The sequence below is a fragment of the Symphalangus syndactylus genome, chromosome X (assembly GCF_028878055.3).
Source record: "Symphalangus syndactylus isolate Jambi chromosome X, NHGRI_mSymSyn1-v2.1_pri, whole genome shotgun sequence".
In the NCBI taxonomy this organism is placed as follows: Eukaryota; Metazoa; Chordata; class Mammalia; order Primates; family Hylobatidae; genus Symphalangus; species Symphalangus syndactylus.
The window spans coordinates 30271658-30296304 of NC_072447.2; the positions used below are offsets into that span (position 1 = coordinate 30271658).

General features: G+C 45.3%; 2 protein-coding genes and 1 long non-coding RNA gene across 5 annotated transcripts in view; 2 read left to right on the forward strand and 1 right to left on the reverse strand.

Annotated features, from left to right (window-relative positions):
• Positions 1-9227, forward strand: part of GRPR (gastrin releasing peptide receptor) — a 35643-nt gene extending 26416 nt beyond the window's left edge. Inside the window, exons 2-4 of one of the 3 annotated variants that reach the window (XM_055268286.2) lie at positions 114-465; positions 2069-2448; positions 8616-9227. In XM_055268286.2, coding sequence (XP_055124261.1) covers positions 114-465; positions 2069-2448; positions 8616-8733 — 850 coding nt within the window. In that variant the 3' untranslated portion in view covers positions 8734-9227. Of the gene's footprint in view, positions 1-113; positions 466-2068 lie in introns of all 3 variants that reach the window. The other 2 variants (XM_055268287.2, XM_063634569.1) reach the window with 2 other exon arrangements.
• LOC134735971 (uncharacterized) lies at positions 2919-21118 on the reverse strand. The gene is made up of 5 exons (XR_010119598.1): positions 19651-21118; positions 9400-9442; positions 7526-7632; positions 4395-4474; positions 2919-3280 (listed from the first exon to the last, which is right to left on the reverse strand). It is a non-coding gene; the product is annotated as an uncharacterized lncRNA (long non-coding RNA).
• On the forward strand, positions 20112-23899 carry MAGEB17 (MAGE family member B17). Its single transcript, XM_055268592.2, has 2 exons — positions 20112-20225; positions 22761-23899. The coding sequence occupies exon 2, from the start codon at positions 22810-22812 to the stop codon at positions 23818-23820; it is 1011 nt and encodes a 336-aa protein (XP_055124567.1). The 5' UTR covers positions 20112-20225; positions 22761-22809; the 3' UTR covers positions 23821-23899.
• Positions 23900-24647: the final 748 nt, after the last annotated feature.

Here is a 24647-nt window from a genome sequence, read left to right on the forward strand (position 1 = left end):
AGCACCTCCTTAAATATTGTACGCCAGGTGTCTCGCTTGCCTCAACTTAGTCCTGGCCCTGGTATTCAGAATAATATTATGCAACTGATGGGGATCCTTCTTTCCTGCCCTAGATACAAAGCCATTGTCCGGCCAATGGATATCCAGGCCTCTCATGCCCTGATGAAGATCTGCCTCAAAGCCGCCTTTATCTGGATCATCTCCATGCTGCTGGCCATTCCAGAGGCCGTGTTTTCTGACCTCCATCCCTTCCATGAGGAAAGCACCAACCAGACCTTCATTAGCTGTGCCCCATACCCACACTCTAATGAGCTTCACCCCAAAATCCACTCTATGGCTTCCTTTCTGGTCTTCTACGTCATCCCACTGTCGATCATCTCTGTTTACTACTACTTCATTGCTAAAAATCTGATCCAGAGTGCTTACAATCTTCCCGTGGAAGGAAATATACATGTCAAGAAGCAGGTAGGTGCTTAGGATTGATTCATTTCCTCCTTGGGGATATAATCTCTTGCATTTCTTTTGGACCCCACTGACAAGCCATGACAGACACTTGAATCTGCAGTTAGATGAGCTGGGTGATGTGTGGCCAGATGCTAAATGGAAACGCCTAGCCATGGAAACCCAAGGTGTTCTTTATAATCTTATTCTCCTGTTAAAGACCTAAGCTAGGGAGGTGTTGTGAACCTGAAATATTTCAAGTGTGGGTTTCTTTTGGAGAAATAATCTGAAAAAGAGTTGTATTTTAAAAATAAATAAATAAAGCTTTGAAGCTCATGGGGATGTGACTTCTTTAAACTCCAGTCACATTGTTTGCCTAGAAAGAGGATTACCACATGGAGACAAAGCAGAGGAGGCTAGAAAGTGAGGCCAGTTGAAGAAAAAGAGTAGTTTGATTACGATAGGCTCCCACTGATTTGGGCTCAAGTCCAAGCTTCATGATGTATTCAGCCTCTCTGAGCTTCAGTTTTCTTACCTATCAGATAGGCGTATAATCCCTACATTGTAAAACTATTGGAAGATTACAAGAGAGAGTATATGTAAGGCCTACAGTGCCCAGCATGCAAGATGCCCTCCATATGATTAGACTCTCTTTCTTACCCCCATAACACCCCATAATTTCATCCTTGAGGTACAAACAAATGGTAGAAAGCAAGGGCTTTGGCTTCCTCCTCTTTGTCAGTGCTTGCCTTCTAGCCCAGGTGTAGATCATGTAGCATCTATGATGGAAAAACAGAAAGAAACACTCCCCACTCCATTTCAGTGAATAGCTGACTCACTTGGAGACCTTACCCTTTAACGTTCATTATTTATGTATTTGTCTCAATTGTGGGGGAAGAGTGGCAGTTTCCAGTGAAACTACCTTCCTACTTGAAAAACCTCTCATTAGCCAACATCCATCGTACCCCAAACTCTTTATGGAGAAACATGTTTCCCCTTGAGGTAGTGGATGGAGTTGGGAGCAAAAGGAGATGCCCATCCCTCTTTGCCACAGTCTCTTTCTATAGACTATAGTCCAGAGATAACTCAAGATTTTAAAATCATAATAATAGAGAGTTATCTTGGTTTAGCCAATGAAGAAGAACAAAGCTGGCTGCTCTTTTTGAGCATCAGAGGGAGTAAGAAATTATTAACTGTGGAGAAAAGAAAGACATGAAGTAGTATGGCTGATAAACTGCACCAATGCTCTCCTGAGGAAAAAGGGGGCACTTATTAGAAGTTCATGTTGCAATCCATTCAAACATGTAATCAACTTTGTTTAAAGATCTGTTCTCAGTGGTATGTTCTAACTCTATTCTTCCTCGTGGGTTTCTGCTTCCGGGCTCATCCATTTCTGTGTTTCTGACTCTTTTTTTTCCTTTTCTGTCTGTTTCTGTTGCCTTTCTCTCATTTTACTGGATTCTCTCTTGCCCTCTCCTATTGAACATTTTTCTGTGGCTTTGTGAACTCATCTATTGCCCTAATTGTTTTTCCCTGTCTCTTTCTCTGCCTGAATCTTTGTCTCTCTGCATTCTTCTGACACTGTCCCTTGGTTCCTCTGTCTCTCTCCACGTGACTCTCTCCTTAGATTGAATCCCGGAAGCGACTTGCCAAGACAGTGCTGGTGTTTGTGGGCCTGTTCGCCTTCTGCTGGCTCCCCAATCACGTCATCTACCTGTACCGCTCCTACCACTACTCTGAGGTGGACACCTCCATGCTCCACTTTGTCACCAGCATCTGTGCCCGCCTCCTGGCCTTCACCAACTCCTGCGTGAACCCCTTTGCCCTCTACCTGCTGAGCAAGAGTTTCAGGAAACAGTTCAACACTCAGCTCCTCTGTTGCCAGCCTGGCCTGATCCTCCGATCTCACAGCACTGGAAGGAGTACAACCTGCATGACCTCCCTCAAGAGTACCAACCCCTCCGTGGCCACCTTTAGCCTCATCAATGGAAACATCTGTCACGAGCGGTATGTCTAGATTGACCCTTGATTTCGCCCCCTGAGGGACAGTTTTGCTTTATGGCTAGACAGGAACCATTGCATCCATTGTTGTGTCTGTGCCCTCCAAAGACCCTTCAGAATGCTCCTGAGTGGTGTAGGTGGGGGTGGGGGTGGGGAGGCCCAAATGATGGATCACCATTATATTTCGAAAGAAGCCATCAAGTCTTAAGTTTTTCATTTCAACTTATGAACTATTCTTCTGATGTGAAGCAAACCTTCCCTTTTTAGAAAAGGGAACAAGTAGAAAATTATTTTTTAAGCATCAAGCCCTGTTAAATGGTCGTGGCCAATTATGTCATAGAAACTGTATGAACAACCAGATTTATATAGCAGAGAAATCATACATTGAATGCTCACTTTGTGAAAGACTTCACCTTGTCATTTCTTTAAGCACACACTAGTACTTTAGAAATATAATTTGACTTTGTTTTCAGGAATATCTGTAATACACAAACCAAGGAACAACTTTTCTTTACACTCCTAATATGAAAAGTCAATCCTGTGAAAGAGCTCCATGTATGAGGGACACTCTCCAAGTTGATAACAATGGAAGCAAGTTTAATATAAAACAATTCCCTAAGCATTTATTTTTTTAAAAAAGTTGTTACTGAGGACCTAGAAGAAATGCTCAATGCATACTTTCAAAGCACAAATACAACCAAACACATTGACACGTATATAAAGATCCACGTGTGGCTGTGCGTGATATCTCACACTCTGAATTCTTACCTGATGGAGGTTTTGTTTGCTGCTACAGTTTTGATCATCCAGGGTGCCATTCCACCATAGAAGAGAAATCCTTTTAGGGAAAAAAAATCAATCATGCTATTAATTAATCAAATATCTATAAATGCGTAAAGTACAGTATTTATTCTTGATACATAGGTTTTGAGTCAAGTGTATTTACTTAGATTTGTCTTTGACTGTAAGAAAGAAGGGATTGTATCTGAGTAGAAATAGGAACATGTTTATATTTAATGTATGCTTCTCCTAACGTTTGTGGGAGGAAGTGAATAAAATTTCAGTAACATGTATTTTTTGTCTGACTATGTATAAGAAAGTCACAGGGGTCTTAACTTTAAGAACTGATTGAAAAACAGCTACAGACTTGTTTCTACTTAAGAAGAGTATTTATGAAAGAGCCCATGTGCAGAAAAAGACTTGGCTGAAATATTTTTCTTTTTCTAAGTGAGTTTAGTTGGCTCTAAAAAGATTTGATTCCCTTACTTTAGAAACCCTGAATTGAGTTTTTCTTCACTCACAGAGGGGGCAATTTTGACAGGTTGCAAACATATTAACCCACTTTCAAATAAATTCAAATTTTACAAATGTGCCCTTACACATTAAAATTCTAAGACAATTTTAATTTAGGTTTTCTCTATCCAGATGAGATACAAACAGTTGGCTCTCATTTTCACATGGCACATATGAAAAGATTCTCGTCTCTTGATATGAAGAAGTGCCCACTGTCTATGGAGGTTTAGGAGTTAGGACCAAGACAGAATGAAACTTCCTCAATTCTGCTTGCTACGTGCTCGTCTGTACTGTACACACCTGCTTTCCTGGTAGTCCATAATTACATTGAACAGTTTGAAAAGCAAGACAGTATAGCTTAAAGAACCAAGATTTCTAGCTTGACAGTCCAACTCTGCCTCTAGCTATACCACTCTGGCTATCAATTTCACTGGTCTAGACTCATGTTTTCATCTCTAGACTGAGAAGACAGTGCTAAGGTCTCGTCTATCGCTAAAATTCTGAGTCACTTCATCATCTCCAGTTCTGTCTCTGCAGCCTTTCTGTAGCCCATTTGGTCACAGTAGCCTCACTTCTGCTACCCTTGCAACAACAACTCTTTGGAAATCAACCACTATTCTATATTTGTGTTCACATTAGTGGTATGAAAGGAGACAAACCATTCTGTTGCTTCAAGGGGCTCCTTGGAATATTTTGCATGAATGATGTTCCGCGAGCTTGCTATGTTTTGCAGTTAGAGCTGTAAGAGACATAAGAAAACATACTGCTGAGTCTTCTCATTATACAAGGGATACTCTTCTTATTCACCCTTCTTCAACCTCCATGCGTCTGTTATTTTGAACTAGTGTTCCACGATTTTGCCCTAGGCTTTCTTCAAAACCCTTGAATATAAATGACTCTATGCTTAGTTAGTTGCTAACATGTATAGCCTTTTGAATACCTAGCATAACTTGTTCAGGCATCTCTGATCTACCTGCTTCCAGAGACATTTTGGGAGTAGAGCTCATCTTCCTGTCTCCTTCAGTTAACATCATGGCATAGATTGTGTGTGGTCTCCTTCCTAGCTTCTGGACAGAGTGAGGAGATGGAGGTCTAGGTGTAGCTGTATGTCCTTAGGCAAATCTTATTACTTTTTTTTTTTTTTTTTTTGAGAAGGAGTTCCGCTCTTGTTGCCCAGACTGGAGTGCAATGGCACTATCTGGGCTCAACGCAACCTCTGCCTTCTCGGTTCAAGGGATTCTCCTGCCTCAGCCTCCCGAGTAGCTGGGATTACAGGCATGCGCCACCATGCCCGGCTAATTTTGTATTTTTTTAGTAGAGATGGGGTTTCTCCACGTTGGTCATGCTGGTCTCGAACTCCCGACCTCAGGTGATCCGCCCGCCTTGGTCTCCCAAAGTGCTGGGATTACAGGCATGAGCCACCGTGCCCGGCTGAATCTTACTACTTCTTTCAGACTCCTAAATGAAAGGATTGAAGGGGCCTTTGCCAGCCAGTGACCAAGGACTGGTAAAACTATTTTGTGAATCAGCTAATGGATTGACTTAGACCTTCTTACCAGGAAGGACACAGTTGGGCCCTTCTCTAGGCAAGTCAAAATTTTATTATTTTATTCCACCTCAGGAACCTAAAATTACGTGAGAGAGACCCAAGTCCCCACGTGTATCACTTCTCTGCCGAAGCAGAGTGTGGCAGGGGCTGGAGCTGAGACATTTCACGCCTGGCTTCCAAAGATAATCACGTTTAGCACTTATGTCTTTGGCAAGAAAAAAAAAATCAATTTTTGCTGTGGAAAACCATCTGTGTTTATTCAATTGACAGACACTACCTTTCAATCTATCTTAAATTGAGCCTCCCTGAGGCAGGCAGCTCAACAGTGATAGATTAAGCAATAAACAAAGCAGTCTTCCCACCAACGGCTGCTGCTGGCAGGGAAGGTGCAGCTGCTATTGGGAGTGATATTCTTTAGCAAGATGATCCTCCCTGCTTAGTGAAGACAGGGCCCCTCCCTGTTGTTGATTTGATGATTCTCCATAAATGTGGATGGCTAAACCCTGTTTTTTTTGACTGCCTTCACTCTCCCACTGAACCTGCCTTCTGCCTCATTAACAAGCTCTGGACTTCCCTCTTTGTCCACAATTTGGTTCCATCCGGGAGGATGGAGAACCCTGAGGTAAATAAACTGTTTGGGGGCTGCTGCAGATGAACCAAGCTCATCTTGTTATGAAAATGAACACTGAACAGAAATAAATGAACTTGAGGATAGCACATGAGCATCCTTGCATTGTAAAGTTTTCATTTATGTCAAAAGCAGCAGTTGGTTATTTGTTTCAGAGTGTCTTCATGCATCAAGTAGCTTCTGGTAATAGAGATTAACTTTGTTTGGGGAGTACACATTGAATGGCATCAGCTGTGGACTAAAAGGTGGCTAAGTCACTGTTCCTGGAAGCCAGCTAGAAACCATCGCCCTGGGAAGCTGACTGTATGGGAGCTGAATCAAGAGCCATCCGCTTGTATCATGGTGAGATGGGAAGGGTGCAAACTTTCTTGCCATTTGTGCTCTTCACATCCACAACAGGAGGTAGCTATTGTTAGAGAGTAGCTTAGAATTATCCCTGGGTTTCTGGGGGAATGGAGCACCTTTTGTACATTTTGTCTAATTTTTGGCTGTATTTTCATGAAATGGATTAACAGCTGAAAACAAAGGGATTAAAGAATCTTTCTTGGGCCTAGGCTTTGTGCACACTGTTTAATGAAACCAAGGCTTACCAAGCTCTACTTTATTCCACATCTGGATGGTATTTCTCCTAGCCCACACCCAGACACACACTTCCCAAACACACACACACGACAATTTCACTATCTATCTCCCAATCTCTTACCACAACTTTGGCCTTCAGAGACACCCTTTGTTATATTGCAGGGGGGCCAAGCATTAAGTCCAGCTGATTATATTCAGAGCAATCAACAAATAACAGACTGAGAACAGACTTTTCTCTTATGAGACTTCACATTAGAAATTCATTCAGGAGAACGTATCTAAATTTTTTAAAAGCTTCAATGTTGCACATACGTTAAATTTAAGAATCCCTGGGTTAGAATATTACTGTGGAATCACATCCATGACTAATTGTTAAAAAACTGCATTTACCTAGTGTTTATGGTCTATAAAGTACTTTTATACTCATTACCTCATTTCATCCAAGCCTTCCCTGCTGGCCAAAGAGCTGCTTTACATCCTTTACTATGGAAATGTGACCATCTACCATTACGTTAAAAGGCCCATGGAACTATGAGGCTGAAACATGAAACTGTTAAGATTGGGCCATTTTCGAACTACAAAAAGGCAATTTCATCTGGTTCAGCTTAATCTGATTTCATATTGTTTCGAGGTGAACTAACTGTACTTCATTCCCATGGGCTAGTCAGTTATACTGAAGAGCAGTGCTGATCATCACTTCTCCACTTTACAGGATATTCTCTTGTCCCCAAAGTGAATCTGTTTAACTTGGCACAAGGGAGTGGACAGGGTCATTGTTGGCTGCCCCAGGAGAGACATATTGGTGGGCACAACATTCAGTGCCACAATGAAATGGAAGGCTAAGACAAAGAAGGGTGGGATCCTTGGGAGCAAAGACACTGGCCAAGAAATACACCAAATTTGACCAAAACCTGAATGGAGTGCTGTGGCTCTGGAAGTGCTGGAAAGGAAGGGGCTCAACTTCACCAAACACTGACAATGTGCCAAGTCCAGTGCTGGGCACATGAAGCCGTGGCAGGGAAATTACTTACTGATCCTCAAGTCACATGGGGAAGTTGAGTGGCAGAGTATAAGTGTGGAGCTGATCTCTCTATGTCGATGTCCATTCCACTGCTTAGCACTGCTTCCCAAATCCCACCTGTGTGAAAAATTAAGTTCACGGTACTTAGTAGAAAACTCCACTTCCTATTCTAGGTTTTGTCCAGAGACCTGAACTAATGATTGATAGAGTCAAAGAATGTATGCAAAGAGCATTGAGCACATAGTTTAAGGAATTTTTGAGGGCAGAGGCTGAAATGCAGCACAAAGTGGGTGAGTAAGAAAGTCCCTTACGTCAGTTGTTCGCACCCTCCTTCTCCCCTACTCAGAGACACAATTCACTTGCAACTGGAAGCCCTGGTAAGAATTTCCCACCTAGTTCTGTGTCTGAGGAGAGAAAAAAGCTTGCCGAGGACCAAGTTAGAGAGAAGACCCAAATGAGAACAGCTAATCTAGCCATCTTTCTTTGAATCAGAATTAGTTGGAGAAAAAGTGTCAGGTAGAGGTAGAACCACCTACGCCGCCACTTTCCCCAAAATAGAGTAAGATATGACAATGGTTGGTTTCCTAGAGTCTGGGGACCCAGGTTACATAAATAGCCTCTAACAGAAAAGCATCTCCTGGGCTAAGGGGACAGATAAGAAACTCAGATGTGGACTTAGGTATCTGAGTGCCTAGCCCCAGGTGCCCTGTTCTAAACACAGACACCACTGTCTCTCTGCCCTCTCTGAACTCACATTTCTAGAAGATTATTTGCCTTTTTTCCCCCAATTTAAAATTCACTCACAGAGTCATATAATGACATGAAAGGACTCACATAATTTTATGACATTTTAAAAGAATCATTTTAACGGACAGTAAAACCTCGTACATTCAAGGCCTCATTAACTCCCAGACAAGCTTAAAAATGTTGGCATAACTCAGAACTTCAATTTGGAGCTACATTATATAATTTGAGCCTGTTGCGAATCCAGATTTTCATAACTTTGCTTCCATTTTAGCTAATGACATTAATAATACATGTACAACATTAAGAAAGTAAAACTCATTATCTTCTAAAATGTTTTTTTTTTTTTTCTGCAGTCTGGGCTTTACTGATTCAAACATGACCTTTCTTCAAGTCGGTAGGGTTTTGGGTAATAAAATTCGTAAAACAGTCAATTCGGTGAGTTGTAAAAATAAACGGCACAAACTTCTTTAATGTCATTTTATGTTTTAAATATTAGACTCATAATTCATAAATTATAATTGAACTTGCTACTATTAACTGTAAATATTTATTGCATTGAAAAATGTACTCTGTGTTAAATAACTCAGAACAAGTTCCAGGTGTGGTACTTAGTGTAAATAATGTCATGGCTTGGCTTTGCCTGGACTCCTTGAACAAATGAATTATTTAAGAAATTCACAATATTAATATGAATGATTCAGATCCCTTTAAATGCGCAAACTTTGTGACCATGTAAATTTATCTATAAAGTGTGCTTTGAGTGAAATTGTTATTTTTCAACAAATGCTTCCAATGCTTCTATCACATTGTAAGTGGTCTGTATGACATTAAGTCAAATCCCGTGTATAGTAAGCTGGATGTTCAAGTTGTAGAAGAAATGAGGTTTATTCTTTAATATAATAAAACGTAATTTGTGAAATGGACACATACACGTATCCAACGTTCAATAAAAAATAGTTGTTGCATGAACGTAGTCTGTGGCTATGTGCCCCACAGTTCCTTGGACCATTTACATCAGAATCAGCCAGGCTGCTTGTTGCAAAATGCAGATTCCCCAACCCTCTATTGACTTGGAACAATGCCAGTGTTTAGGCTGGGGGTGTGGTGTTTCATTAAATTTTTAAAATACGTACTTACCTTTTGAATATGTAAGCCATTCTCATGGTCCAAAACCAAAAGCCTAGAAAGGAATCCAGTGAAAACTTACTCAGCTACCATTGTCCCCTCTGTACAGTTTTTGGCACCCATTACCAAACCCTTCCAAGGAGTGACCATTATTATGTTATTAGTTTCTTACTTGTGTACACTACTGGACATTCTTTACACATATGCAAATAAATACAAATCTATGTTTTCCTGAAGCCCACCACCATTTTACAGAAATGGTAGCATATACATTGTTTGCCTCTTGTTTACTTCACTGAATACTATATCTTAGAGATCTTTCCATATCAGTAAACAGTAGTCTCCCCTTATCCACAGTTTCACTTTCTGCCATGTCAGCTACCCACAGATAACTGCAGTCCGAAAAAAGCTAAGTACAGTACAATAAGATATTTTAGGAGAAAGACCACATTCACTTAACTTTTATTACAGTATGTTATAATTGTTTGATTTTCTTGTTTTTGTTATTTTGCTACCTTGCCTAATTTATAAATTAAACGTTATAATAAAGATGTACGTTTAGGAAACAAAGATAGTATCTATAGGGCTCAGTACTATTTGTGGTTTCAGGCATCCACTGGGGGTCTTGGAACATATCCTCCACAGATAAGGGGGGACTATTGTATAAAGCACTTCCTCATTTCTTACACCTGCATAGTAGCCCCTAATTTATTTACCTATCCCCCATTGATGAACTTTCAGATTGTTTCCAATATCTGGCTATTATCAACCGTATTGCAATGAATAGCATACACAATTTCATGCATGAGCAAGTGTTGCTGTAGGAAAAATATGTAGAACTGCAGAAACAAAGAGCATATGCTTTTATAATATTGACAGTTATTCTAAATTGCTCTCTTTAGGACTTGAACACTAAAGTTTGGGAGTGTCTGTTTCCTGGGATAATCGTAGGTATCAGAGAGCAGGAAAGCTCGTACAAATTACAAATCAAGTGAAGAAGTCTAGCTGAAAGTTCCAGATGTTTAGCCTACTGCCTACCTGAAGCCTACTTTTCTTTCTCTCCATCTTGGCTCCTGCTTATTGTGAAGAAAGAATAATTGATTCTAAGGTTAGCGTTCCAGAGACAGTGAGGAGAGTTGGCATTTAGTTCATTTATCCATTCCTGCAGGATCGGTTGTCAGGAAGCAAATTCTTTCTCTCTTTGTCACCAATTCCACTTATTAGCCAGTCTGCCTAATGACTAAGCCAGTGATCAAGTCGCTAGGAATATTTAAAATAACAGCAAACATAAGGCAGCATGAGAAATACCACAATCGCAAAGTTGTGAACAAAATAAGCTGATGACAAAGAAATGACACAGCTACAGTGGATGCAGATTAGGGCTTTCCAAGCTCCCTGTACTCCAGGCGAGAAGAGGTAATACCAGAGATGTCTATTAGATGCAGTCACAAAACTCCTTGAGAGGCACACTGACAGCCATGCCAAGGGAGCTCTTGAGTGTGCAATCACCACCATGGAATCATCTTGGGGAGAAGGCCCTCTGCTTCCCAGATATCTTACCACTTCTGCCATGTACCCCACCCTCTCGAAGTGTGGCATATACAGCCCATGATTAAATTGTAAATGCTTTCTGAAATTGTCAACTCTTTAAACAGATAAAGGAGATCATTCATAATTGTGTCTGAAGTAGACCCTGTATCTCTAGTTTTCCTGGATTAGATGGGAAGATAAGTAGACAAAAATCTTTGAGATATTCAAGCCATAAAAGGCCAAATTGACATTTAAGGTTGGTCAAGGTTAATTGCTCAGAGCTCTACTCAAAGTCCAGATGACTTTTTACGATTAGAAAGCCTGGATTCTCTCTTTGTAAGCGTGCTGCCTACCATGTCAGAAAAGAAAGCTTTATTAATGCAAAGACTGTAATATAGAGAATTTAATATTCTCTTAAAAGCATGAATTATTGGAGTTGGAAGCCACTGCAGAGAATGCCCAGACACACCTCCTCATTTCACAAATGAGGAAGTTAGAGGATAGTGTCGTGATTTGTATCTCCACACAGTCATAGGAGTTTGAAGAAATGAAAACTTAGTGACGTGGAGAAAATGTGGATAAAGTGAGCAGATTCATCAGTCCCTTCCACTAGAGGGAAGGAAATCCATGCAGGACTATACTGTAACACACAACAGGCAGGGACCATTCCTGTTCATTGGGCTCAACATTGATAAGCAATGAGTCTAATATAAAAGAGATAAGCTAACATCTTGTTAAGAAAATGACATAAAAGCAGGACTCCTGTCTCTTGAATATGGACTGAATCATGTTCAACATGAAAACAAATGAATTTTTTTTTGTCTTCAACTTTTAAGTTCCAGGGTACATGTGCAGGACGTGCAGGTTTGTTACATAGGTAAACGTGTGCCGTGGTGGTTTGCTGCACATATCATCCCATCACCTAGGTATTAAGCTGAGAATTCATTGGCTATTCTTCCTGATGCTCTCCCTCCCCACATCCCCCCTACAGGCCCCAGTGTGTGTTGTTCCCCATAATGTGCCCATGTGTTCTCATCATTCAGCTCCCACTTATAAGTGAGAACATGTGGTGTTTGGTTTTCTGTTCCTGCATTAGTTTGTTGAGGATAACAGCTTCCAACTCCATCCATGTCCCTGCAAAGGACATGATCTCATTCCTTTTTTATGATTGCATAAGCATTCCATGGTGTATATGTACCACATTTTCTTTATCCAATCTATCATTCATTGGCATTTGGGTTGATTCCATGTCTTTGCTATTGTGAATAGTGCTGCAATGAACATATGAGTGCACGTATCTTTATAATAGAGTGATTTATATTCCTTTGGGCATATACCCAGTAATGGGAATGCTGGGTAAAATGGTATTTCTGCCTCTAGATCTTTGAGGAATCGCCACAGTCTTCCACAATGGTTGAACTAATTTACACTCCCACCAACAGTGTAAAAGTGTTTCTATTTCTCCACAGCCTCACCAGCATCTGTTGTTTCCTGACTTTTTAATGATCACCATTCTAACTGGTGTGAGATGGTATCTCACTGTGGTTTGATTTGCATTTCTCTAATGATTAGTGATGTTGAACTTTTTTTTTCATATAAAACAAATGAATTTCTAAAAGCACACCCCCTTTCTCGGAGCAGAAGTCATTTCCTGAAGGGGGAGTGCTGGCTCAGGGAGCTGGATTCCTTGCACTAATGGGTGAGGCCCCATTCATCAGAGGGAGATCAGTTCTTTCCCAAGATCTTTTTGTGTCCCTCTTGCCTTCCAATGGCTGTAAAAATTCCCTCAATTGTCTAAATTCAAAACCATCTCTGGCTCCTTCTACTCAGCTCACTCACTTCCAACTAGACCCCAAAGTCTGTAAAAGTCTTTCCAAAATGTCTTGGGTATAAGAGACCATTTCCCAAGGGCTGTATTCAGGAAATAGCTGCTAATGCAAGTGGCCAAGTGCCTCCTTGTAGCCTCAACTTCTCCTCCGGGACTCCATATTTCTCCATGATTCGGAAACAAAAGGGTAATGCCTCCAGAGCAGGGGCCTCCAGGACTGGATAGTGGGGGTCATTCTCATGGATTGGTGCCCATACCATGCCCAAATTGTTGTAATTTTAACCCTCACTCCTTAATCTGCCAAGTCACATGTTGTATTAGTCCATTCTCATGCCACTAATAAAGACATACCTGAGACTGGGTAATTTATAAAGGAAAGAGGTTTGACTCACAGTTCAGCACAGCTGTGGAGGCCTCAGGAAACTTACAATCATGGTGACAGGGGAAGCAAACACATCCTTCTTCACATGGTGGCAGCAAGGAGAAGTGCAGAGCGAAGTGGGGAAAAGCCACTTATAAAACCATCAGATCTCATGAGAACTCACTATCATGAGAACAGCATGGAGATAGCCAACCCCATGATTCAATTACCTCCCACCAGGTCCCTCCCACAACACTTGGGGATTATGGGAGCTACAATTCAAGATGAGATTTGGGTGGAGACACAGCCAAACCATATCATTCCACCCCTGGACCCTCCCAAATCTCACATCCTCACATTTGAAAACACAATAATGCCTTCCCAACAGTCCTCCAAAGTCTTAACTCATTCTAGCATTAACCCAAAAGTCCAAGTTCAAAGTTTCATCTGAGACAAGGCAAGTCTCTGCTGCCTATGAGCCTATAAAATCAAAAGCAAGTTAATTACTTCTTAGATACACTGGGGGTAGAGGCATTGGGTAAAAATACACCTGTTCCAAATGGGAGAAATTGGCCAAAACAAAGGGGCTACAGGCTCCAGGCAAGTCTGAAATCCAATAGGGCAGTCATTACACCTTAAAGTTCCAAAATGATCTCCTTTGACTTCGTGTCTTACATCCAGGTCACACTGATGCAAGAGGTGGGCTCCCACAGCCTTGGGCAGCTCTGTCCCTGTGGCTTTGCAGGGTACAGCCCCCTCCTGGCTGCTTTCACAGGCTGGTGTTGAGGGGCTCTGGCTTTTCCAGGTGCACAGTGCAAGCTGTCAGTGGATCTACCATTCTGGGGTCTGGAGGACTATGGCCCTCTTCTCACAGCTCCACTAGGCAGTGCCCCAGTGGGGACTCTGTGTGGGGGATCCAACCCCACATTTCCCTTCTGCACTGCCCTAGTAATATGGGAGGGGGGCAGAGAAGTGCTGGGTAGAGAAGGCCATGGTCCCTGGTAAGGGCTCCACCCTCAGGCATGTGCCCACAGACCTAAGTGAGGACAGGCACTCTTGTTTTTGCATCCAAATGCTGCATTTTCATCCCAATGCTGCATTTGCATCCAAATGCTGCATTTTCCATTTGCATCCAAATGTTTTGCATCCAAATGTTGCATTTTTCTGGCCCACCATGCCCCCATCCCGTGCTCATATAAACTTGAGAGACACAAAGTGGCTGGACATTGAGAGGAACACACCAGCAGGAGAACACACCAACAGACACCAGCAGATGCTGGCAGGCCATCAATGGTGGAACAATGTGGACACCAAGGGGAATTCGACCAGGGCAGTCAGAGGAGGATCTGGCCACTGGGTGGCCTGACTCCAGGGGAAGACCACCTTCCTACTCCATCCCCCTTCTGGCTCCCCATCCATCTACTGAGAGCTATTTCCACCACTCAATAAAACCTTGCATTCATTCTGCAAGCCCGCATGTGATCTGATTTTTCTGGTGCAGCAGGGCAAGAACCTGGGATACAGAAAGCCCTCTGTCCTTTTCATAAGGCAGAGAGTCTAACTGAGCTGATTAACATATAACTGAAAGAGCACACTGTAATGCATGCCCACTGGGATTTCAGGTGCTGTAAACAACCCTAGACACTGCCATGGGGTTGGAGCCCCAAAACGCTCCCCACGACCTGCCCGTCTGCATGCTCCACCTAGGGGTTTGAGTAGCAGGGCACTGAAGAAGTGAGCCACATCTCTGTTGCATGACCTGTGAGGGGGATGAGGGAATACTCCTTCCTTTTCAATAGCAGAGGTTCTCCATAAGGGCCCTGCCCCTGCAGCAAACTTCTGCCTAGACATCCAGGGGTTTCCATACATCCTCTGAAATCTAGGCAGAGGTTCTCAAACTTCAATTCTTGACTTCTGTGCACCCGCAGGCTCAACATCATGTAGAAGCTGCCAAGCCTTGGGGCTTGCACCCTCTGAAGCCAGGGCCTGAGCTGTACCTTGGCCCCTTTTAGCCATGGCTGGAGTGGCTGGGACACAGGGCACCAAGTCCCTAGGCTGCACACAGCAGGGGGGCCCTGTGATGGGAGGGGCTACCGCAAAGGTCTGTGACATGCCCTGGAGACATTTTCCCCATTGTCTTGGTGATTATCATTTGTTTCTTTGTTACTTATGCAAATTTCTGCAGGAGGCTTGAATTTCTCCCTGGAAAATGGGTTTTTCTTTTCTAGAAATAAATTTGCTGTTTAGAAATTTATTCTGCCAGATACCTTAAATCACTGCTTTCAAGTTCAAAGTTCCACAGATCTCTAGGGCAGGGGCCAAATGCCGTCAGTCTCTTTGCATAGCAAGAGTCACCTTTACTCAAGTTCCCCAAAAGTTCCTCATCTCCATCTGAGACCACCTCAGCCTGGACTTCATTGTCCATATCACTCTCAGCGTTTTGGTCAAAGCCATTCAACAAGTCTCTAGGAAGTTCCAAACTTTCGCACATCTTCCTGCCTTCTGAGCCCTCCAAACTGTTCCAACCTCTGCCTGTTACTCAGTTCCAAATTCGCTTCCACATTTTCAAGTATCCTTATAGTAGCACCTCAGTCTCTGTGGGTACCAATTTACTGTATTAGTCTGTTCTCATGCTGCTAATAAAGACATACCCAAGACTGGGTAATTTATAAAGAAAAGAGGTTTAATTGACTCACAACTCTGCAAGTCTGGGGAGGCCTCAGGAAACTCACAATTATGGTGGAAGGGGAAGCAAACGCATCCTCCACATGATGGCAGGAAGGAGAAGTGCCGAGTAAAAGGGGGAAAAGCCCCTTATAAAACCATCAGATCTCATGAGAACTCACTCACTATCGTGAGGGCAGCAAGAGGGTAGCCGCCCCCTTGATTCAATTACCTTCGACTGGGTCCTTCCCACAACACATGGGGATTATGGGAACTACAATTCAAGATGAGATTTGGGTGGGGACACAGCCAAACCATATCACATGTCACTGCCCTAAACAAGATATGCTCCTCGTTTTGCTTAAACTCTTGCAAATAACCCCAACACGCTCTTATTTTTATTCTTTACTTTTTTTTTCTAGATTATGCTTCCTTATACATGCCTCTGATCATGTTGCTCTCATGCCCACATTTTGTTGTTGTCCCCATTTCCCAGGACAAAATCTAATTTCTCTGACCTTGATTTGACTCCCTACTTCCCAGGCTTATCTCCCACTGCACTATCCCTTCTCTCTGCACCCAGAGACTCCCTCCATTCACACCTTGCTCCTAATTGTTCCCTGACACTTCTTTGGGCCAGTGTTTCTCAACCTGGGCTGCCCTTAGAATAACCTGTAGAGTTTTTAAAAATCCTGATGACCGCCAGGCGCAGTGGTTCACACCTATAATCCCAGCACTTTGGGATGCCAAGGCAGGAAGATCACTTGAGCCTAGGAGTTTGAGGCCAGCCTGAGCAACATGGTGAAACCCTCATCCCTATAAAAAAAAATACAAAAATTAGTCAGGCATGTTGGTGCACACCTGTAGTCCCAGTTACTCTGGGGACTGAGGTGGAGGATCACTTGAATCCGGGAGGCAGAGGCTGCAGTGAACCAAGATCGGGGCACTGCATTCCAGAGCAAGACTCTGTCTCAAAAAATAAATAAATAAATAAATAAATAAATAAATAAATATCCTGATGCCCAGGTCCTGCCCCTGAACAGCCGAGTCAGAATCTCAAGGAAGGAGGGGGAACCCAGACATCTCTATTTCAAAGCTCTCCAAGCAATTGCAATAAGCAGACAGGGTTGAGGACTACCCCACCTAAAATGTCCTCTTGTCTCTCAGCTGGCCTGAATCCAACCCATTCCCCAAAGCCCAGCTGCGGTATTCTCTCTCCATGAAGCCCTCCCATGCTCCTGTACTCACAGTACTTTCTACATGGGTCTTATTTTTTTTAATCATATCCTGCTTTGAATTATATTTACTTGTGTAAATGCTGATCTATCCCAGTAAATCAGGAATTGGCAAACATTTTCTGTAAAGGGCCAGAGAGTAAATATTTTAGGCATTGCACGACATACAGTCTGTGTCATGATTACTAGATTTGCCTTTGTAGTATGAAAGCGGTCATAGATAACATGTAAATGAGTGAGTGTGGTTGTGTTCTAATAAATCTGCATTTGCAAATACAGGTGGTGAGCCACATTGGGCCTGAAAGCTGTCACTTGCTGACTCCTGCATGAGACTAATAAAGCTTCTTGGGGCCAGCGACCTTTTCTTCTTTATAAAGCTTTCTTTCCTTCTTCCTTCCTTTCTCCCTCCCTCCATTCCTTCCTTCTTTCCTTCATTTCTTCCTTTTCTTTTCCTTCCCTCTTTTTCTCCCCCTTCCTTCCCTCCCTCCCCTCCCTCCCTCATTCCCTCCCTCTTTTCTTTTCTTCTTTCCTTCTCTCCTTCCTTTCTTCCTCTTCCTCCACCCCTCTTCTCCTTTCTTTCTCTTTCTCTCTCTTCTTTCTTTTCTTTTCCTCTTCCCCTACCCCTCTTTCTCTTTTTTTCCTTCTGTCTCTCTCCCTCCCTCCCCCCCGTCTCCCTCTCCTTATTTCTCTCTCTCTGTCTTGCCATCCCTCATGTCTATTGCATTGTCTGAACCAATCAGAGAAAACCACAAAATTCTCTTTGCAGAGCTCTATGTGATCAGTTTCTCACAATCACAGACCCAGAGCATGAATAGCCAAAGTGAGGGGGGAAGTGTCAGAGTTAATAAATTCTGCCTTTTGGGCAACTATTAGTATTTACCTTACTTGTCATGCCCAATAGGACCATCAAATAAACAACTGTCATTTGTGGTGCACAGATTAGCAGCACCAACTAACACTGACTTAATTCACCATTATTAAAAATGATGCCCACTCCAGACAAGAAGTAAAGGAACCATGACTCTGGCCTGTAGTCAAAGGCAGGGGAACGTTCTGAGAGCTCTTTAATGTACATCACTGTGAGTGGTCAAAATTAATATTAGGAAACATGTTGGTGAATGCCATGGTAAGAAAAAAAATGAACTTTCTTGCTAACCATCTGCAAGTATTGCTTTTTTTTTTTTTTTTTTTCTTGAGATGGAGTCTCACTCTATCGCCCATGCTGGAGTGCAATGGCCCAATCTCGGCTCACTGCAACCTCCACCTCCCGGGTTCAAGCCATTCTCCTGCCTCAACCTCCTGAGAAGCTGGGATTACAGGCACCTGCCACCACACCCAGCTAATTTTTGTATTTTTTCAGTAGCAACAGGGTTTCGCCATGTTGGCCAGGCTGGTCTCAAACTCCTGACCTCAGGTAATCCGCCCGCCTCAGCCTCCTAAAGCGTTGGGATTACAGGCGTGAGACACCACACCCGGCGAGTATTGTTTACTTAAAATAAAACTATTCCCATACTGTCACACTCCTCTCAGCCTGACACAGAACTTGTGTATCTTAATTCACTTTTCTTCTCCCTACTCCAAATTGTATACCAAGTAATAAGAAGAAAAATACCATGTACAAACTACTGGTTTGGAATACATAGCCAGAGCAATAAGAATACAAAAATAAATAAGAGCTATGAATAAGGAAGAGAAAGAGACAATACTCAGTGACCACATGATCATCTACATATGTGATGTCAGATCACCTGAAAAGACTGGGGACTCACAAAATCATGTGGCCCTACCCTTCCTTGGAGAAAGCCAATCTGTTAGAACCAAAGTTACAGCAGAGGCTAAGTCTGGCAATGGAATAGACCAACTGGCTTTATTTTGACCACCCACCACTTGTCCTGGGCCCCCTGCCTTGAGCTACAGCTTCCTGATCTCTCATCACTTCAGGGCAAGAAGCCATTCTCTGCAAAGTTTGCGGAAGAAAAACTGTTAAAGAGATTGCAGGGATTTGGCATTTCCCAGGAAGCCTTCAATTAATGAGACAGGAACCAAGATGTGAAGCCCCACGTAGGAGGACTGAGGATACCATCATCCCAGAATATTGGAGGTCCAACAGAGACCAGCCTGTGGCTGCTCTCAGACCTAGAGGGCCACAGGCAGGGCTGAGGCTGAGCATCTCCACAATTATCCTTCAAGGTTCTCAGGAGCGTGAGAGACTTCAGGAAGACAAACTCAGGTCAGTAGAGGAAGGACTGTGAGCTTCTGATAGATACCAAGGTGATGACCCTGAATGAAGAATAAAGGAAGGAACAAGCCAGAACAGTGGGGTCCCATAGAGTCCTGCCCTGGCTGACAGCCCTTGTCATTCTGGAATAGTCATTGGTAGATTTGGCTCATCCTGATTACAACTCTGTAGTCCCAGGAAGGTGAGGACCTTGATCAGAGGGGAGCAGCATCAAGTCCCATGAGGACTGAGTTCCAGGACTAGTCAGGTGTCAAGGTGAGGAATTTCAGGGAGGAATTAGAAAACCACACATCCACACTAGAACAGAGGAAGACAAAAACTCTTACCTCCACCAAGCCACATCTCCCCTTCCCTGCACCGCCGCTGCCACACCATCCCATCCCCACTCCTGCCACCCCATCCTTACCTCTCCTGTGACTTGGGAAGCCCAGGAAGAGCTGTCAGGTTGAGGTGACTGTCATTTCGGCCTGGAGGGTCTCAGCGAAGGGAGAATCTTGGTCTGGTGGGGGAAGCCCCAGCTGTGCACAGTGGAGCCCCAGAAACTGACTCGAATCAAGGTGAGCACCGAGAGTGACATAAGGGAATGGTTATCAGCAAAAAATAAAAACAAAAATAAAAAAATGCTTAATCTTGTCAGCCATAGCAAAGGCCTCAGCTGAGGCCCCCTTTTTTTCTGCTTAGATGCTCTAACGAGGGTAGTGACTCTGTCTAAAGGCAAAAGCAGTTCAGCTGAGGGAGGAGAACTGGACACTCACTGGAGTCCCGGAGAGGACACTGAGTACACTGGAGAGGACTTCTATGCAAAAAGGGGCCCCGAGCAGAGCCCCGCCCCCTTTCAGCCCTGGGAGACCCAGCAGGGACTTGGTTGGATGTGGCTCACTCCGACATCCGCCCGCCCGGGAAGCTGCCGGAAGGTGAGGATCTTCGTCTGAGGGACGTCACCTCAGGCTACCAGAACCCCAGGACTGGTTGGGTATCAAGGTAAGGACCCTGATCGTGGACTGAAAGGCCCACCCACACGCAGCCAAGGCGACCATCTTTGTCCCCCAACCCCCGCCCCCGGGTACCCACCTCCGTCAGCCGCGGGAGGCTCCAGTCAGGCTGTGGCGCTGACTTCTGAGAGGGCACCAGGGAGGGGAGGGTTTGGTGTGAGGGTGAGGCTTCGATTCTGCAGAGGGAGGGACTCCTAGGCCCTAATCGAAATGAGGTCCCTGAGGCTGATGAGGAGACCTCTCCCAAACATGGGAGGCCCACGAGGCGGGCATGGTAGCTCACACCCGTGATCCCAGTGCTTTGGGCGGCTGAGGCGGGAGGATTACCTGAGCTCAGCAGTTCCAGACCAGCCTCAGCAACAAAGCGAGACCCTCTCTCTCCAAGAAAGAAAAGAACAAAAACTAGCGGGACACGGTGGCCGGCGCCTGTGGTCCCAGCGACTCGGGAGGCTGAGGTGGGAGGATCGCTTGAGCCTAGCAGGTCGAAGCCGCAGTGAGCCATGGTCACGCTATGAGCGTGGCGACAGAGCGAGACCCCGTGTCTGTCACAAATTAAAAAAAAAAGGAAAAAGCAAGAGAGCCAGGGAGAGCCAGAGAGCCAGGTTTCTGCTGCCCTGTTGTCAGCTCTGGGAGACCCCGTGCAGGCATAGCCAGACGGGGCATGCCGTGACTTTTCCCTCTAGCAACTTTGGGACGTGAGAGCTTGCGCCTGGGCCTGGCTGACTCAGGTCAGTGGAGCGACCTGAGTCGCGTCCCAAAGAGTTGGAGGTCTCACCCTGAGCCAGATTCAGAACCCGGAGGCAGAGCAGTGGGGTCCTCTAGTGTCCCACCCCTGCTGTCACGCCTTGAAGGCCCTAAACAGCCTTGAGAGGATGTGGCTTACCCTGAATGTCCAAATCTGAGGTCCCTTGCTGTGAAGGGTGTTGCCTGTGGTGAGCTGAGGATGGAGTCCCAGGACTGGTCAAGCAGCAAGGTGAAGATCCTGAGCCCTCAGTAGACAGGGCTGCACGGAGGGTTTCAGCAGAGGAGGGCTTTGCTTGCAAGACTGGCTGCCCCAGGTCAGTGGAGAAAGGAGTTCCAGGCTCTGCGGGGAGTGAAGGTAAAAAGAATCCTGCACGAGGAGGGAGGAAAATGGCCACTCCAAAACACAGGAGACCACACAAAGTCTCAGCTCTGCTATGCACCCTGGGAAACCATGGGCAGAGCCATTAGCATTTGGTGACTCCTCATGTCCTGAAGGGGTCGGGGCGGTGTGTCAGAGAAGTGGCTCCTTTGCACCAATGGGCAAGGCCCCATTCATGGTGGGGTGGGAAGAAGAACTTAGTCCCTGGTGGGAGTCAAGGGGAGAACACTGAACGAGAAGAGGGAGCCCTTCCCAGGGAGAAGTAGGCCACATAGAGCACCACCCCTGCTGTCACCTCTGGGAGACCCAGGCACGTTGGCATAGTGAGTGGCATCTCCTCCCAGGGCATCTCAGGGAGGTGAAGAGCCTGGGTAAAAGGGACAGCCTCAAGACAGCTGCTGGAGGTTGTTAAGCTCTTGCCAGGAGTCAAGGTGAGGACCCTGAGGACCAAGGGGACCACCCATGTGTAACCGTGGGGCCAACGCAGAAAATCTCCACTGCTCCCAGTCTTGGGAATTGATAAACATTTGTGGCCAGCTGAGGTGACCGTCACTACTTCCTAGGGGTATTTCAGAATGGAGGGGCTGGTATGAGGGAATAAGTCTCAGGTTAAGACAGGAGTGTTTTCCAGGTAACGATGAGAATCAGGGTTAAGACTCTGAGTGAGGGCTGAGGAGAGCACTCACCTGGATCCGGGGGCACCACAAGGTCTGGCTTCCCTCTCACGCCTGGGAAACCTCAGGAGAGGGAGTCGGATAGAGGGCCCCTCACTTCTAGCCTATGGGGGCTCAGGGTGGACAGGGCCTGGGGATGAGGCTGGAGGAATCTGGTGGGCTGAGGGACATGTCCCACATTCTGCCTAAGTGAGGACTCACAGGGCAACCGAACCCAGAACATCAGAGGCTCTGAGAGTCCGGACCCTGCTACCAGTCCAGAAAGGCCATGAACAGGGGTGGCTGGAGGGGACTCATGCTTTCTTTCCCCTTGGGGTATGGGCAGGGTCTCAGGAAGGTGAGGGCCTTGACCTGAAGGGAAGGGCCTCAGATAGTGAGGACCCTGAGGAGTGTGGAGCCACTGACCCCAAATTAGTAAGAGGACCTCAGGATCCCTCCCTATGTCAGAGGTTTGAGGCCCCAGACAGGGATGTTAAGCCCAGATGGCCTCAGTTTCCCCTCAAAGGAAACAGAGAAGTAAGGATCTTGGTCCCAGGCAGGGCTGGCAGGCTGCAGGGCAAGGGGCACTGTAACTTCCTCCCCAGGGTCCCCAGGGGACAGGCTGCCCTGGAGAACAGAAGCCAGGTGGGGCTATGGAGCAGGGTCCTCAAGGACACCTGCATGGAGGCCTCCTTAAGGTGATATCTCCCCACTGAGGGGCTCACACCCTCTGTTCCTCCAGCTCCAGGTACCCACCTCCTGTACCCTCTTGCCTGCTGCCCCTGAGCACAGTCATCATGCCTCGCGGTCAGGAGAGTAAGCGCCGTGCCCGTGAGAAACGCCGCCAAGCTCGAGGTGAAGACCGATGTCTCAGGGGTGCTCAAGCCACCGCAGCAGAGAAGGAAAAGCTGCCATCCTCCTCCTCTCCTGCATGCCAGAGTCCTCCCCAGAGCTTCCCTGCTGCAGGCATTCCTCAAGAGTCCCAGAGAGCCAGCTACCCCAGCTCTCCTGCTGCAGCTCTTTCACTCACAAGTTCTGATGAAGGTGCCAAGGGCCAAAAGGGGGAAAGTCCCAACTCCTTCCATGGCCCATCCTCCTCTGAGAACACAGAAAGAGATCTTCTGAACAGGAAGACGGGCGAATTGGTGCAGTTCCTGCTCAACAAGTATATAAAGAAAGAGCCCATTACGAGGGAAGCCATGCTGAAGGTTATCAACAGAAAGTACAAGCAGCACTTCCCTGAGATCCTCCGGAGAAGCGCTGAGAACGTAGATGTGGTCTTTGGCCTCCACCTGAAGGAAATGGACCCCAGCCGTCACTCCTATGTGCTTGTTAGCAAGCTGGACTTTCCCAATCAAGGAAGCTTGAGCGATGGCGGGGGCTTTCCCCAGAGCGGGCTCGTGATGGTTCTCCTGAGCACCATCTTCATGCATGGCAACTGTGCCACTGAGGAAGAGATATGGGAATGCCTGAATGCGTTGGGGATGTATAAGGGTAGGAAGCACTTCATCTATGGGGAGCCCCAGGAGCTTGTCACCAAAGAGTTGGTGCGAGAAGGGTACCTGGAGTACCGGCAGGTGCCCAGCAGTGATCCTCCACGTCACGAGTTCCTGTGGGGTCCCAGGGCCCATGCTGAAACCAGCAAAATGAAAGTCCTGGAGTTCGTGGCCAAGCTCAATGATACCGTTGCCAGTACCTACAAGTCCCAGTATGAGGAGGCTCTGAGAGAGGAGGAAGAGCAAGCCAGAGCCAGAGCGGCAGCCAGGGCTAGCGCCAGGGCCAGGGCTAGCAGGTCCTTTCAGCCCTAGTGAAGTCTCAGGCAATCCTCACTAAGAGATTGAAAAGGGCTGTCCACCATCTCAGTATTTGGGGGTGAGGTGGGGCTAGAGAGAGCCCAAGACATGTGTCTTTCTTTTGTTCTGGTTATTTGCAAGCCACTTGTAGATTCCTCCTCTTTCTCTTCTGTGTTTACTGCATGTTCCTTTGAAAGAGATTGACTTTGATTCAGAATCTAAGTTCATGAATTAGGTGCCTCACACAATTATTGCTGTTTATCACACTGAAGAGTGATGTTCTTGTATTTTGTAAAACAAATTGGAAATTTTTACTTACTAGATTGTGATCTAGCGCAAGAAGAAATAGCATTGGAATAGTGATTGGCTTTAAACCGTGAAACAACCGAACACTGCCATCAGTTGGGATCACAAGATAGTGGGAAAAAAGTGTCAATTGATTGGCAACCTTTGACATTTAAAAATCTTACTTCTTTAAGTCTTTTGTTGTGATAAAATGAAAAGCTATATACTCACAGTTGCTATGTGTATTCAAGAATGTTGGAGAAATTAAATCATCATAAAGAACACTTGCTCACTGGCTCTTTTGTTCCTTGTGCTGGGCAGTTCTTGTGTTGCTCTAAAGGCACACCTGAGACTGGGTAATTTCTAAAGAAAAGAGGTTGACTTGCTCACAGTTCACCAGGCTGTATGAGCATGGCACCAGCAACTGCTTCTGGGGAGGTCTTGGGGAGCTTTTCCTCATGCCAGGAGGGGCAGAAGGTGCAGGCATGTCACGTGGCAACAGTGGGAGGAAGACAGCCAAGCAGAGTGGGGGTGGAAGGTGCCACATGCTTTCAAAT

What these genes read in the sequence shown, in the direction of transcription:
- MAGEB17 (XM_055268592.2), top strand. Translation starts at nt 22,810, where the DNA reads ATGCCTCGCGGTCAGGAGAGTAAGCGCCGTGCCCGTGAGAAACGCCGC.